We start from the raw sequence: 14,666 nt of genomic DNA on the forward strand, positions 1-14,666 counted from the left end.
CGGGGCATCAAGCAGCATGTCATCCTTAGGCAGCACAACATGCGCATCCTCGGACGACAGTTGTCTTTCGGGGCATTCGGCCATAAAATTCCCCAATTTACCACATGAAAAGCAGTGTCCTGCAAAGTTGCCCCATTTCAAGCGAAAATGCAAAGGATGCATACCAGAACAATTGAAGCGAAGCCACGCAGGCCTTTTCGTGGCCGTGTCCCATAACATGCATAAGCGGTTTCGATTCATAGCCCTGAGGCTTGGGGACACCAGCACTATTCCCACAACTGCCATCGCATCCTTCAACAATGGCCAATAAACCGCCGGACAATTTTCCACTTCCACCCACACCGGGCATTCTCGTTGAAGCAGACGCTGGAAGTCGCCCATAGGGCGCCATGGTACAACATGGACCAAGCGGCGATCAAAGAATAATGGCAACTTGGACAGGAGCTCAGCTCCATGTGTTTCCGATTTCAACAGCACCTCATAAAAGCCGCTAGGTCCAAGGAAGATCTCCTCAACACACTCCCCTTGCAATAAATGGTGCATCCACTGGCGAATATGTGAAAGCACTGGGATCCTACCAATGAAGAAAAGTATAACAGCACGGTCATAAAACACCTAGAAGGACCGCAAGACTGATTTAGGGTCCACCGTGGCTTCCAGCACACCATCAGTTCCCGCGTCAGAAAAAGTTTCATTATTATGCTGGACATAATCGCCAAGCAGAGTATTGGCAAAGTCCAACAAATGCTCCTAGTCAATCTCCTGCGAATCCACAGGATCAGAGGCAACCTGCGCATAGGAACGTTCCTGAGGACCCATTGGCTCATCAGAAGTATACTTGGAGCGTTTGCCCGCAGGCGGCAGTTCAAAACCCGGAGGCATCTCCTCCGTGCACGGCACCATATCCTGCGGCTCCTCTGTATCAGAATCAGGGCCAAGGGCTGCCACCGTCCGGTCTAGAAAATCAATATCCAGGCCAGCCATACTGCTGTCTTCTCTCTCTAACGTGACCTGTCCTTGCAATCAGATTTCTCTGTCCTTGCAGATGCCTGTATGCAAGCCTTTTGACCGCAGGTCTAAGCCTGTAAGTCTGGGGGCCTGTAACTGTCTGCAGAAGGGCGCACAGGGACTGTGCTCAAGTTTGGGCTGCTCGCACAACAGGTCTGTACCTGACTGGCAGTGAGAAGGCTGTTCATACAGGGGCAGGGCAGAACTGCACTGGCGTAAGGTCGTCTGCTGCAATCGATTTGTCTCTCCTCAGCAAAGTCGTCCCTGATGGCGGGCAGGACGGATGGCAGGTCACACGACGGTTCAGAAGGGGCAGACAGGCGGTGCAGACGCAGGGCAGGTCGATGTGCAAAAGCAGGCGAAGTCAGTCAGCTGCAGCAGAAGGGACACGCGACGGGTCAGAGGGGGCAGATCACGGTGGTGCAGATGCAGGGAAGGTCGTCGTCTCTCTCTCCGCCATCGTCTCTCTCTGTCTCTCTCTCTCTAGCACTAGAGAGTCGTGAGGGAGGACCACATCACCTACGCTAGAAAGTAGTAGGACGAGAGGCTGCCAAGCCGTGCCCTTAATCTAAAGAAGATGAACCTTTCCACACGTTCGCCTTTGCCTTGCCCAAAGGATCCAAGTGGGAGTTGGAGAAAAAGAATGACTCAGCAAAGGAGTCTGTATCGTGCTTCTTTTTCTTCTCCTTCTTCCTCGAAGCCGTTAACTCTTTGGAATCCTTGCGCAAGTATCCCTTCTTACCACAATGATAACACTAGGCCTTTAACTTCATCTTCTTATCACCCCTCTCTAAAGCTGCAAATGCCTCATTGGAGTCACCATACTGGAATGGAAGCCTCCCTTGTAACCGAAAAGACACCTTATAGTCAAGCAACATTGAGGACATATATGTAAAGCTCACTAGCATCGATAATGTCTGTCGTGGACATACCGCCATAAAAGACCAGCCGGCCAAACGGGCTAAAAGTGGCAAATTATTGGACCCTGACAATCTATAATGTACGAATTAATTCTTGCTCATGCCATATGAATTCACACCCCATGTGAATGTACCCTGCACAAGACATCCTCGAGCCAACCATGCGAACCCACGTTGCCATGTCATCATAGAACCTTCTAGAAGATATGCCATGTCATCATGGAACGTTCTAGAAGATCTTTAGTCACCCTCCAACACCTATAAAAGAAGGGGCTCGCTATAGAACTCCTCAATCTTACCAATGCCAGTCTTGGAAGCTCAAGGAGTCGAGACCTCCAAGTAAGCCTCCAAGTAAGTAACTTTGAGTTCCAATTCTAGTTCTTGTCTAGTCATGTTGTCTATTCTTGTCTTGTCTTTCATTATACTCCTATTGTCTTGTCACCTTGTAATCTCGTAGTATGAGATCTTGTCTAGTATTCTCTTGTATCTTGTTCATCCCCGTCAAGGTAGATCTTGTAATTCTAATATCTTATATCCATGCCTACTACGGTCCCGGGTCGGTGAATCCTTCATATCCTATCAAGTCTTGCTGTCTATACCTACGATGTGAGGTTGTGGGATTTTTCATATCTTGTTAAGTTTTCATTGTACCTTGTGCCCTACATGGGATGATCTTGTAATCAAAATTCTTGTAACAAATCTCGCATCTAGTCTAGTCTCTCGAGCACAGTCTAGTGCTTCCATAAAAGTTTGGCAAGAGTACTTTTTAGCCCTACTGAGCACCATGGAGGCGACCCTTGAAAAAATCGTGGCCTCCCTTCAAAACCTTCAACAACAAATTCAAGAATTCAATGAACGATAAGTGCAACTTCAAATAGAACACCCTATGCATCTAGGCCCTACGCTTCAAGAGATGCATGACCATATGCGAGACTTGCAAAACAATAGAGCAAGAAATCAAATAATTCCATGTGTTTATCAACCCTCAACAACAAGAGAACCCAAGATCAGCGTACTAGAGAAGTTCAATGGTGACCGTTCGAAGTTCAGGGGATTCCTGCAACAAGTAAAGCTCTATATCCGCATGCAACCGAATAGGTATCCAGTTGATGCTTCGAAGGTAGGACTCAATGGGACTTCGCTTTGTGGTCAAGCTTTATCATGGATCATCCCAATCTTGAAAAAAGAATATGCCAATACTTCATAACTATGAGGCATTTCTTTGCGAGCTCACTTTCACATTTGGACATGTAGACACTGCTCCAATAGCATAAACAAAACTTCGGAAGCTACGACAAGGTAACCACCCTGCCTCTGCTTATGCATCTAAATTTAGGAAATCAATCTGTAACCTCATTTGGCATGAGGAGTATATTATCAGCCAATTCAGATCTGGTTTTTGAGATGACATCAAGGGCCTCATGCTCACTATGCCTAAGACAAAAACACTCAATGATTATATCATGCAAGCCATCCAGTGTGACAATAGATTGTTCGAAAGGAAGCAAAAAATGCGAGAAGGCTTAAGGCCTCACCTATGGAACCCAGCCCCAATCAGAGAAGAAACCAAGCCTCCGGTGCAAATAGATAATACTAAATTCCAACCCCACAACAAAAGCAAAGACGAAGAGAGAATCATCTATGCCTATATTATGAAAAACTTGGATGCATCGCCCTAAATTTCCCAAATAAGAGCGCACAAACTCCAAGAGTTGCTGCAACCATCCTCAACCAAGAAAACAAGGATGCGTGGTTGTGAATGAGATTGTACAACCGGACCTTGACATAAGAAAGGGTCTCTTGATTCAGCCACACCCATGGAAACTTTTCTTGTCACAATCCAGATGATCCTGCTAAGAAAGACCCTTTCCCAAGCCCTGGTCGACTCCGGGGCCTCCGCATATTTCATTGATGATGGCTTTGTGAATAGATACCATATTCCAATGCTCCAAAAGACCAATCCTGCAACAGCTGAAGTCATGGATGGAAGACCTCTAGCATCTCAAGATATTACCAAGGAAACCCAACCACTCATGGTAACTCTTGGCGATCACAAATCTCGTGTATGCTTTAATGTCATATCCAATCCCACAAATCCAATCATCCTTGGGATGCCTTGACTAAAGAAACACAACCCAAAAATTGATTAGGGTAAGCAAAAGATTACACCTCATGAAAATCAAGGAAAGTCGGTATATCTAGGAGCCAAAGCCTTTATGCACACAGCAAGGCACGAACCAACCTACATGATATATCATATACCAGCTTAAGAATCTAGTAAGGATGAGTCACTCAAGCTACCAAGCCAGTATCAAGAATTTCAAGATGTTTTTTTTTTTAAGAATGCAAATCTCTTGCCTGAACACAAACCATATGATTGTGCTATACGACTCCACGAGGGGGCTCACCACCTTTTGGACCCATCTACAAGCTATCCCTTGATGAACTGGCTGAACTACGCAAGAACATTGATGAGAACCGAGCCAAGGGGTTCATTAGGTACTTGAAGTCTCATGTTGAAGCCCCAATTCTGTTCGTGAAGAAGAAAGACGGGTCACTTTGAATGTGTGTGGATTATCGAGGACTCAATAAGATAACAGTCAAGAATCGATACCCTTCGGTATTGATATCAATGCTCTTAGAACACCGTGGAAAAGCCAAGATCTTCACAAAGATTGATCTACATCGGGCTTACAATCTTGTACGGATCAGAGAAGAAGTGCAATGGAAGACAGTCTTCCGCACAAGGTATGGTCACTTTGAGAATGTTGTTATGCCATTCGGTCTCACCAATGCTCCTACAGTGCTTCAACATATGATGGATGATATCTTCCGAGAGCATCGAGATGATTTTGTAGTTATATACTTCAATGATATCTTGATACTCTCAAAAGATCCAAAGGAGTATAAGCACCATGTAAAATTACTTTTGGAAAAGCTCAGAGAAAAAGGACTATATGCAAAACTTGAGAAGTGTTTTTTCCATCAGGAAAAAGTTAAATTCTTGGGATGCAATGTCTCCCAAAGAGGAATCTTCATGGACCCCAAGAAGATCGAGACTATTCTTGACTGGCAAACACCCACATGTGTCCCGATGTCCAATGTTTCCTTGGCTTTGCCACTTCTACAGGATGTTTATCAAGGATTACTCAAAGATAGAAACACCACTCACCAGACTCACAGGAAACTCAAAGTTTTCATGGACAACAGAAGCCAAGAAGGCCTTCCAAACCCTGAAGAGCGCTCTCACCACTGCCCCAATCCTAGTCCACCCAAATCTTACCAAGCCATTTTTCTTAGAGACAGATGCATCAAACTATGCCTTAGGAGCCACCTTGTCCCATCATGGAGATGATGGTCATTTACATCCAGTAGCATTCCACTCAAGGAAGTTCTCCCCTCCAGAGATAAACTATGTGATCCATGAAAAATAACTCCTTGCCATTATAGATGCCTTTGATACTTGGTATCATCATCTAGAGGGTGCAGCCCATAAAGTTATTATCTATACACATCACAAACAATCCACATCCTCAATGAAAGACAGTCCTGCTGGTGTAACTTCTTATCTAGGTTTCACTTTGTCATCACCTATCACCTAGGACACCAATAATCCCAATCAGATGGTTTATCAAGAAGATCCTACCTGGCATTTAAGAAGGGAGAAGAAGCATTTGATCAACAACGAGCAATACTACTCAAGCCACAACACCTCCAGCTAGCAGCCATCTCCAATTGTCACCAAGACGACCCTACCTTGATCTAGTACTACTCAAGCCACAGCACCTCCAGCTAGCAGCCATCTCCAATTGTCACCAAGACGACCCTACCTTGATCTAGTTAATCCATGAAGCCATGCTGCATGATGATTTGGCCAACAATGTCAAGAGAAAAAATCAAGAGGAAAAATGAAATGAAGTTTGTGAGTTTCAGGAAACTAATGGATTGTTATACCATAAGGATCTACTTTACATCCCTTCAAGAAAGCCAAGACTCCAAGTACTCCAACAACGCCATGACAACCCAACAGCAAGAAAATTTGCAATTAATAAGACCTTGGAGCTTATTTCAAGAGATTTTTTGTGGCCCCAAATGTGAAAAGAAGTTAAGGAATATATAAAATCATGCGACACCTGCAAGAGGGCCAAGGTATCTCGTCACAAACCACATGGCCTCCTGCAACCCTTGCCCACTCCAGTGCAACCTTGGTCTTCTCTGTCCATGGATTTCATGACAAATCTTCGCAAATTGGGCAAATATGACTCCATTCTTGTTGTGGTAGATAGGTTCACAAAAATGGCACATTTCATTCCTACCGCCAAGACCATCACATGTGCAGCTACCTCTAGACTCTTCCTCAGATTCATTTTCAGATTACATGGACTCCCAGACGACATCATCAGCGATCAAGGTCCCCAATTCATAACTAGTTTTTAAAACAGTCTTTGCAATCTCTTGGTCTCCAAGCCAATCATCCACAAACTGATGGTCAAAGAGAACGAGTAAATCAAGTCTTGGAACAATATCTCCATTTCACCATCAACTACCATCAAAATGGTTGGTTTGAGCTCTTGCCCTTTGCAAAGTTTGCTTATAATAATAGTATCCATGCATCTACCAAGCAAGCTCCTTTCTTTGCAAGCTATGCCCAACATCCAAGGATGGATGTACATCTCTCCAATCAAGTAAAGAATCCTAACACCCGAGATAAAGCTAGACTCTTCCTCAGATATATTTTCAAATTACACGGACTCCTGGACGACATCATCAGTGATTGGTGTCTCCAATTTATAACTAGTTTTTGGAAGTGCCTATGCAACCTCGAGGAGTCCAAGTTAAGTTATACACAACCAATCATCCACAGACTGATGGTCAAAGAGAACGGGTAAGTCAACTCTTAGAACAATATCTCTATTACACCATCAACTACCATCAGAACGATTTGTTTGAACTCTTGCCCTTTGCAAAGTTTGCTTATAATAATAGTATCCATGCATCTACCAAGCAAACTCCTTTCTTTGCAAACTGTGGTCAGTATCCAAGGATGGATGTATATCTCTCTAGTCAAGTAAAGAGCCACTCGAGAGAAAGCTCAACACCTAGCAAAAATACACCAAGTGGCAAGAACTCAAGCAACAAATCCAAAAGGCTCTGAATCAGTACAAGCACTATGCAGACTAGTATCGTCTCCAACATCCAGCATACAAAGTCGGTGATTAAGTATGGTTACTCAGGCATAACCTCTAGATAACAAGCCCCTCCACCAAGCTATCCCACCAAAGATTTGGGCCCTTCACTATCGTAGCCTAGTTCAATCCAGTTGCTTATCGACTCCAACTTCCAAGCACCATGAAGATCCACCTAGTCTTCCATGTTTCCTTGCTCGAGCCATACCATAACTCACCACTAAGGGGGGAGAGTCTACTCCCCCACCACCATTCCAGATTGAAGATCATGAAAAATTTGAGGTCAAGCATGTCTTAGACTCGAGGATCTCCTGAGGTCGACTGGAATACCTTGTTCATTGGAAAGGATATGACATCAATGATCGCACTTGGAAACCTACAGAATATCTCCAGAGAGCCCCTCTCAAAGTTAAAGAATTTGACAAGAGGAATCCAACAAAACTTGGACCAAACCACCAAGCTGCTCCTCGTGAAACTCGTCACTAAAGGAGGAGGTAATATCACGGACATGCCATGATCAAGTGTACGAATTAATTCTTGCTCATGCCATATGAATCCACATCCCATGCGAACGCACAGTTAACAGGACATCCTCGAGCCAACCATGTGAACCCACCCTTGCCATGTCATCATAGAACCTTCTAGAAGATATGCTATGTCATCGCATGTATCATCGATGATGTCATCATGAAACGTTCTAGAAGAGTATTTTCATTAAATAAAGAAGTTTTCTCAAAAGGATTATTTTCATTGTTTGTGTGTTGTGATTTAAGTTACGTGAACAGACACTGTGACGAAAAGAATTAATTAAGGAAGTTGATTTTATGTGTATAACTTAAACATGTTAGGTAAGTAGACAACTAAACCTATCCAACCAAGGGAAAGGGGAGAGTGTGATTCTTGGTAGATCTTCCCTAAGGTAGGGTGGTCTCAATAAGTCGAGAGTTTCTTTACAAATTTGATGCATTGGAATACTGCTCTCAAGAAGAAGGACCCCAACCACTAGTTCTCATTAATCTAGACCCCAGCAACCTACCAAGGTAAAACCTTTGAGTTTTTGATTGATTGTGGAAGCACCCACTCATTTATCTCACTAAAATGGGCAAAAAGACAAGGAGTAAACACTGAATCTACATTTAAGTTGTTAGTGGAATTGGCAAATAGGAAAGAGACAATTTCTACTCAAGACACTAGAAAAGTGGAATTTAACTTAGGAGGCAATGTTTCCAACATGGGGTTTAGAGTTATGAATTTAGGAGCCTACAAGTACTTGCTAGGAATGGATTGGCTAATCCCTAGTGATGCTCATATTCATTGCGGAAAATGTCAAATCATATTCTTAGATAAAAAATTAGAGTTAGTAACCACTCAAGGCGAAGCTGGAGACTCTAAAATCTAGCTAGCAAAAGCTTCTTGGATCATGAAGGGACTAAGAAAAGGATTGCCAATCTACCTAATCAAACTTAATAAGATTGAGTAAGGAAAGGAAGTTGATGAAGAACCATCTTGGCTAAAGGAATATACAAATGCAATGGGCAGACTTGCAACAGCAAAAAATAGCACCCGAAGCCCAACCACAAACGTCCGATACCATGTTGGACCCTGATCTTGAAATTTGATACCATGTCAAACCCCAAACCTAAAATCTGATACCATGTCAAAAGTGGGTGCAATAGTGGAAGCGTAGAAGACTACTGTAAAGACTAACAACACGAGGGAAAAGAGAAAGCAACAAAAGTGGGCACTGGCACTCTCTCCAATAGGGCCTACACTGGAATTTGCAAATGATGAATGATAAGATAGTGGAGGAGGAAGCCAAATAAATAGGCCGTAAATATGCCACCAATGTGATCAGGTCAGCTAGCATTTAATGTTGGTCAGCCAGCAATAAATGCCAAAATCACCATCATAATGACAGATTAAAAATGCCTAAAATAATCAGTAATGCATGTCCCACTAAGGTACGTGCTGAAACTCACTCATGAGCAAACTAGACTCCTAACAATGGATCCTCCCAAAATTAGGGTTTTGGCTTATGGGACACAGAAACTTTGATAATCTTTGAGTTTTGGGGCTGTTTAAATGAGCTAATAAAGATTTAATGTGTAATGCATCTTTTTTAGCTTAACAGAAACAGCCTTGGCCTCAGATGAGTAGCCTACAAAGATTAGAAGCTCTAACTTGGGTGACAGCTTTACCCACTTATCATCCTTGCGTGCATGTATGCATAGCAAAAGAAGATGTGTAGGTGGGAAAGAAAACACTTCTGGCCAAAGAAAGTCTCAATACAGGTCTTTTAAGGGACCATCGTAGTTGGGGGGCAGTTAAAAAGGTACACCAAAGTGTTAATGATTGTTGGCCAAAGGTGCACCACAAGCTCTATTGCGTACAACATGGAGCAAGCCATATTCATGTCGTATAGTTCTCACACTCAACAACTTCAATCAGCAAGGGGGAGTTAGTAGAGATCGATTGGTAGAATGCCATGCTATTACAAGAACTCATAAACTAGTGGGATACCAACTCACCACTACCATCAAATCTGGTTGTCCCTATCTGAATCTCATTTGATTACCCATCTGATTTGAGATAGCCTAAACCACATAGTAAAATAAGCAAAAGCCTCCCACTTCTTCTATGAGAAAAATCATCCACTCTGAGAAAAATAAGAGTGAACAATTCAAAGACAGCATGGGTGACTAGCCACTAAGATCAAGGCGAATCAACCTTATGATGCCTAAAGCTCCATGTTGGGTGTGCTATGGGAAAGTAATGAGATGTTGCTTGCCCAACTAGCAAGGTCTACAAACATCTCAAAGTGATTTTGAGTTTTTGGATCCCTTTCATCAGCTTGTCCTTGGACAACTCATACAAAGAATCATAGCACGTGTCCAAGACAATAGTACCAAAGACACCATACCAAAAGGTGCCCAAGTCACAAGTGAGTGCACTTCGTGGAACCTAAGCCCTCTATAGAAGGTTGGGTCAAGAACTGAGTGCTATGAGCAACCACTAGACAGGCAGTCTCATCAATGATTTCCATTTTACTCTTTGTGAAAAAGACTCCTCGTCCCAATTACCAAAGGTAAATTGTTCACATCTAACTGAGGGACATGATACACATTGTCTATGAAGGTGAGAATGGGGCCTTCATGAAGATCAAAGAGCACTAAGCTAATGAAACAAATATGGGCCTTGGAGTTATTACACATCAGACAAATCCTCCCGTGGATTTTTGTGAGATAAAAAGGTCACAAATAAAGTTCATATGGTGAGTAGCACCGTTATCCACAATCTAGCAACCAAATGGCCAAGGTAGGTAGGGTGTGCCTCAATAGGCTACAGATAAAAGGGCAACTCAAGGATACAGACCTAGAATCATCCTGCGTGCTCTCAATGGAGGCAGAATGACCCTATGGAGTAATCCATTGAGGGTCCAACTCACCAATTGGACATTCCCTCTGCAGTTTGGAAGGGTGCTAATCGAGAAGACTGACCAGAAGCCACATGACCCACTAGCAATTGCTCTGCTTGTAACATAGTCGTTTATCTCAAAGTCATGCAACTATCCACTATGCTGCCACCCTTCACCGGACCCACATAGGCATCAACCCTGCTACATGCCAAGATGACTACCTTTTAAACTGGTAGTACGGTAAGTAATCTCCTAAATGCCCTTTGGCCTAAGAACTGACTGAAGAGTTGGCCCCTGTAGACATGGCTTTCAGCAATGTGCAGCAGCACAATCACCCATTTGATATGCAACAGCAGCACAACCACCTCCTCCAGATACGTAGGTGGACAAAACAGCAACAATGCCACCACCTTTGATGGCAAGAACAGGTATGCAGCAGCCCAACTCATCACCTAGCAGGTGAGGAGCAGCCCCAACCATCATTCTCTTCTCTTTCTTCACCACCATTCTTTCACAAAACACTTCAGAAAATACAAAAGTTTCTCACCATTGTACCCAATAGGGGGACACTGTGAAGGCACAAGACAGAATGAAGAGCATACACAAAAACCAGCACACATAAGAGTCTGTAATGGCACTAGTTAAAACTCACCAGTAAGAGCCATTGCAGCTTGCATGTTCCCCCCTCGCCATCGTCTCGTGCTAGTACTGTTGCATACCACCCTGTGCAAGAGTGGAGAGAGCATGTCAAGTTGGACCATCACGGTCCCATGAGCTCCAGTGGTTTTGTGCAAGTTCTCACAGCAAGCATTGGAGAGCAGGAAGAGACTCGGATACCAATTTAGTGCCCCACTAGGATCCATCCTGCACACATGACAAGTCATACAAGCACATAACAAGCATAAAGAAATAGGCATCATGCTCACTTCCCAATCATAGAGCCAATATGAGGTGTCCCTTGAGGCTAGGACCAATCAAAACAGGCCAAGCCTCTAAAGTTGACATCCCATATCACCAACCCACACTAATATGGGTGTAAAAGTAGAGCTGTGTAGGTTCCCCAGTCCAAGAGTGCATTGCCATGACGTGCACAAATGGGACCTAGGTTCCTTTTATAGAACCTACCCACCCAATCATAGTCACAAGTAACGGCCATTTATGGACTTGAAGATTGCAGGGATGGTAGCTTCTTTCCATACCACGTCCCATAATGTCACTATATAGTCACAAGTAATAGCAGTTCCTCCCCACTCCATATCCCCCATCTCTGTCTAATTTTGCATCAGCTGTGACTATGCACCCAATCTCTAAGACACCCTGAACACATGCATACTGCAGCTTTACCAATCCCTGATGTACACGAAGTGTATTCATGCTTCAAGACCATCCTAACTTTTAGGACGTGTTCAGACCTAGTGACTCTCTGTGGAAAATGCTGCAGGTACCTATCCACATTGTCCAGGGATGTAAGAAAGCTACAGAGGCAATGTATTCTAGCCTTCTTTTGCTTCTCACAGAAGTCCTCAAACGCCATATATAGACTTGAATATAACACTATAATTAGACCGAGGCTGCCAATTTTAAGTGTATCCAATGCTATTGAGCATGACACATAAACTCACCCTCCCCCATCAAGCCATGAAGCTCTTACAAGCACACAGTAGTGTCAACAAGAATCAGTTGTATTTTCAGATCAGTATAATAAAATCTTCTATTCTCTCCTATTCCCTCTCTTGTGCTTGTATTTCATTCACAGATTGCCAGCCTCCAGAGCACCAATGCTTTTGTTCATCCAGCATTTCTCACAATTGAAATTCTTGAAGTGCATCAGGTGGGTAGTGTCAGCAACCATCCACTGTATGTTAAGCATGTACAATATATATTTTCTGCTATTTCTGCAGTACACCTTAATCAAAGATGCTAGGTTAACAATTATTGAAAAATCAAATAAATATATAAACAAGTTCTTTCTTGTTAGTGTGATGAAACACTAATTAGTAGATGAAATTCACACGCCATTATTTTCATAATTGATTCAATTAGCCATTGAGCATTTCCAAACACTCGATACATCATTCTGATTCTTCAAACATTTCTCCCCCAGTTGTTCCCATAACTTCTGAAAGATCATTATACAAACAGACTAAATTAAGACTTTTATAAGGGCTGTTCACCTTAAGCCCCAAGAAAACAAATAGTTTTTACAGAACTTCAGCTTTTCTCACATGTTACACTAAACGGCACAAGGCAATAGGACATTGGCAATGATCAAGACCATATACCTCGGAAATAGGAAGCCCAAAAGTAAGCCCAGATAATGCCGCCTTAACTGATTCGACAGCTCCTAGGAATGGGGCTCCTGAGAAGAAAACGTTTAATTTATTTTTCCATGCTGAAGTATTGCCAAACAGATGAAAAGAATGGGGTAAAGAGGCAATTTTTGATAAGGGTACCAAAAGAGGAGAAGATAAACCAGACCAACAGCAAAGTATGTATATATGTGATCATCCAGCCACTTTTGATACATCCTTGGAGCAATCTCCATCTTCAACCACTCTAAGAAGTATCGGAAAACATTGTTGCCTAGGGAGTGAGCAAACACGAGAGAAGGTCCCCCTCGATGCTTCAATGCAGTTTCAAATGTCAACCTGAAAATAGCATTCATCTCTAAGCTCTTCCATGCACACGTGCCTGTACGCTTTTAAACATGTTAAGTATTTCAGGTGCATCATTCACTTGCAGTAGTACATAAGAAGATTGTTCAAGTAGAGCCTACTATGAGGTTTCCAAACACCAAACACACATTGGCTACCACTTCAAATTACTGACAATATCAAATACCGATGCACATTAGAGAAGACTGATAACTAAGTGTTTGAACAGCAGCATACTAATCAGAGAGATTCAAAACCACTAGATCCTGATAAAAACTACTTCTGAATTAAGTGGTGACAGTATGTATTCCAACTCTTGATAAAACTCAATTCTAGCTAATACACAAACATCCAAAAAATTTGGTGCAGTCGATTGCAGGAGATATACTTACCTCCAAAAGGACCTCACTTTTGTATAAGCATATGCTAATTACGGGATTGAATACCTGTCATGTCTAGTGCTCCTATTATTACACGACATTTGATTAGAATGCAAATGGAATCCATAACCTTCCAATTTGGAAGTTGCACATGGGAGAGACTGTAAGGTGACTCTAAACAAATGAGAAGGAAGAGAGATGCATTTATTCATACTAGGATTCATAAGAAGACCACATACTCTTGATGGTGCTCAATTGCCACTAAAGGAGACATTGCAAATGGCCGATATGGATATACATGCCAAAATGGGAATCAAAATTGAAAGGATTGCACATAGTCCAATCATGCCAATGGACCCAAAAGCACAAAAAGTGAAACACCACTAGGGTATCTCGCCAAACAAATCTTGTAAATTTGGGTTTTCCAAAAGCCTAGTCTTGTGGATGCATGGAACTCCGGCAAACAAATGTCAAATTCAAGAAAGGAGACATTAGCATCAGTACATTCCAAGGATTTCGTTGGTCATATTTGGGCATTTGAGTGGTCACTTGAAAGGGCATTTGGATGGCCATTTATGCTTGCCTTAGTTGTCTAGGGCCTTGCCGCTGCCTATTTACAGATGCCTAACTCTCCACTCTCCTCACTCATTGCACACGTACATCCATTAGCGAGAGGGAGACTAGAGAAACTATGACGGTCGCCATAGCCCATGTGGCTCATACACGTCTTTTCATGATTTGCATATGGATCCCATGGCCCATTTCTTCATTCATAGTGTCCTTGTGTCCTTGCTTTCTTGCCCATTGCTTATAGTGTTCAACAATTGTTTCTATTACTTCCACCTTGTATCTCTTTTTCACATGATATCAGATGGGTTAGCCATTCAAGGCCCTCAAAATCAACTCCAAGAACTCCAAGAAGCAATTCTGCATCAAGAAGGCCCTTTGACATCTTGTAGCCACCCTCCTAGCTATAGGAAGAAGCCAAAGGTCACCCTACCTAAAAAGTTCAATGGGACCAAATCAAAGTTCAAAGGCTTTTTGCAACACGTGCAATTGTTATTCTGCATGTAGTCCAAGCACTATCCTGATGATGCTTCTCA

General features: G+C 42.8%; 1 protein-coding gene across 2 annotated transcripts in view; it reads right to left on the reverse strand.

Moving 5' to 3' along the window:
• PSAT1 (phospholipid sterol acyl transferase 1) overlaps positions 1 to 14,666 on the reverse strand; it is a 259,587-nt gene that overhangs the window by 181,767 nt on the left and 63,154 nt on the right. For both annotated transcript variants that reach the window (XM_087690727.1, XM_087690728.1), the window contains exons 4-5: positions 13,008 to 13,177; positions 12,812 to 12,888 (exon numbers count right to left, since the gene is read on the reverse strand). In XM_087690727.1, coding sequence (XP_087546853.1) covers positions 12,812 to 12,888; positions 13,008 to 13,177 — 247 coding nt within the window. The remainder of the gene's footprint in view (positions 1 to 12,811; positions 12,889 to 13,007; positions 13,178 to 14,666) is intronic.

Source organism: Lygodium microphyllum, chromosome 13, assembly GCF_053477565.2.
Source record: "Lygodium microphyllum isolate KBCC chromosome 13, Lygodium_microphyllum_v1.1.10, whole genome shotgun sequence".
Taxonomy (NCBI): domain Eukaryota; kingdom Viridiplantae; phylum Streptophyta; class Polypodiopsida; order Schizaeales; family Lygodiaceae; genus Lygodium; species Lygodium microphyllum.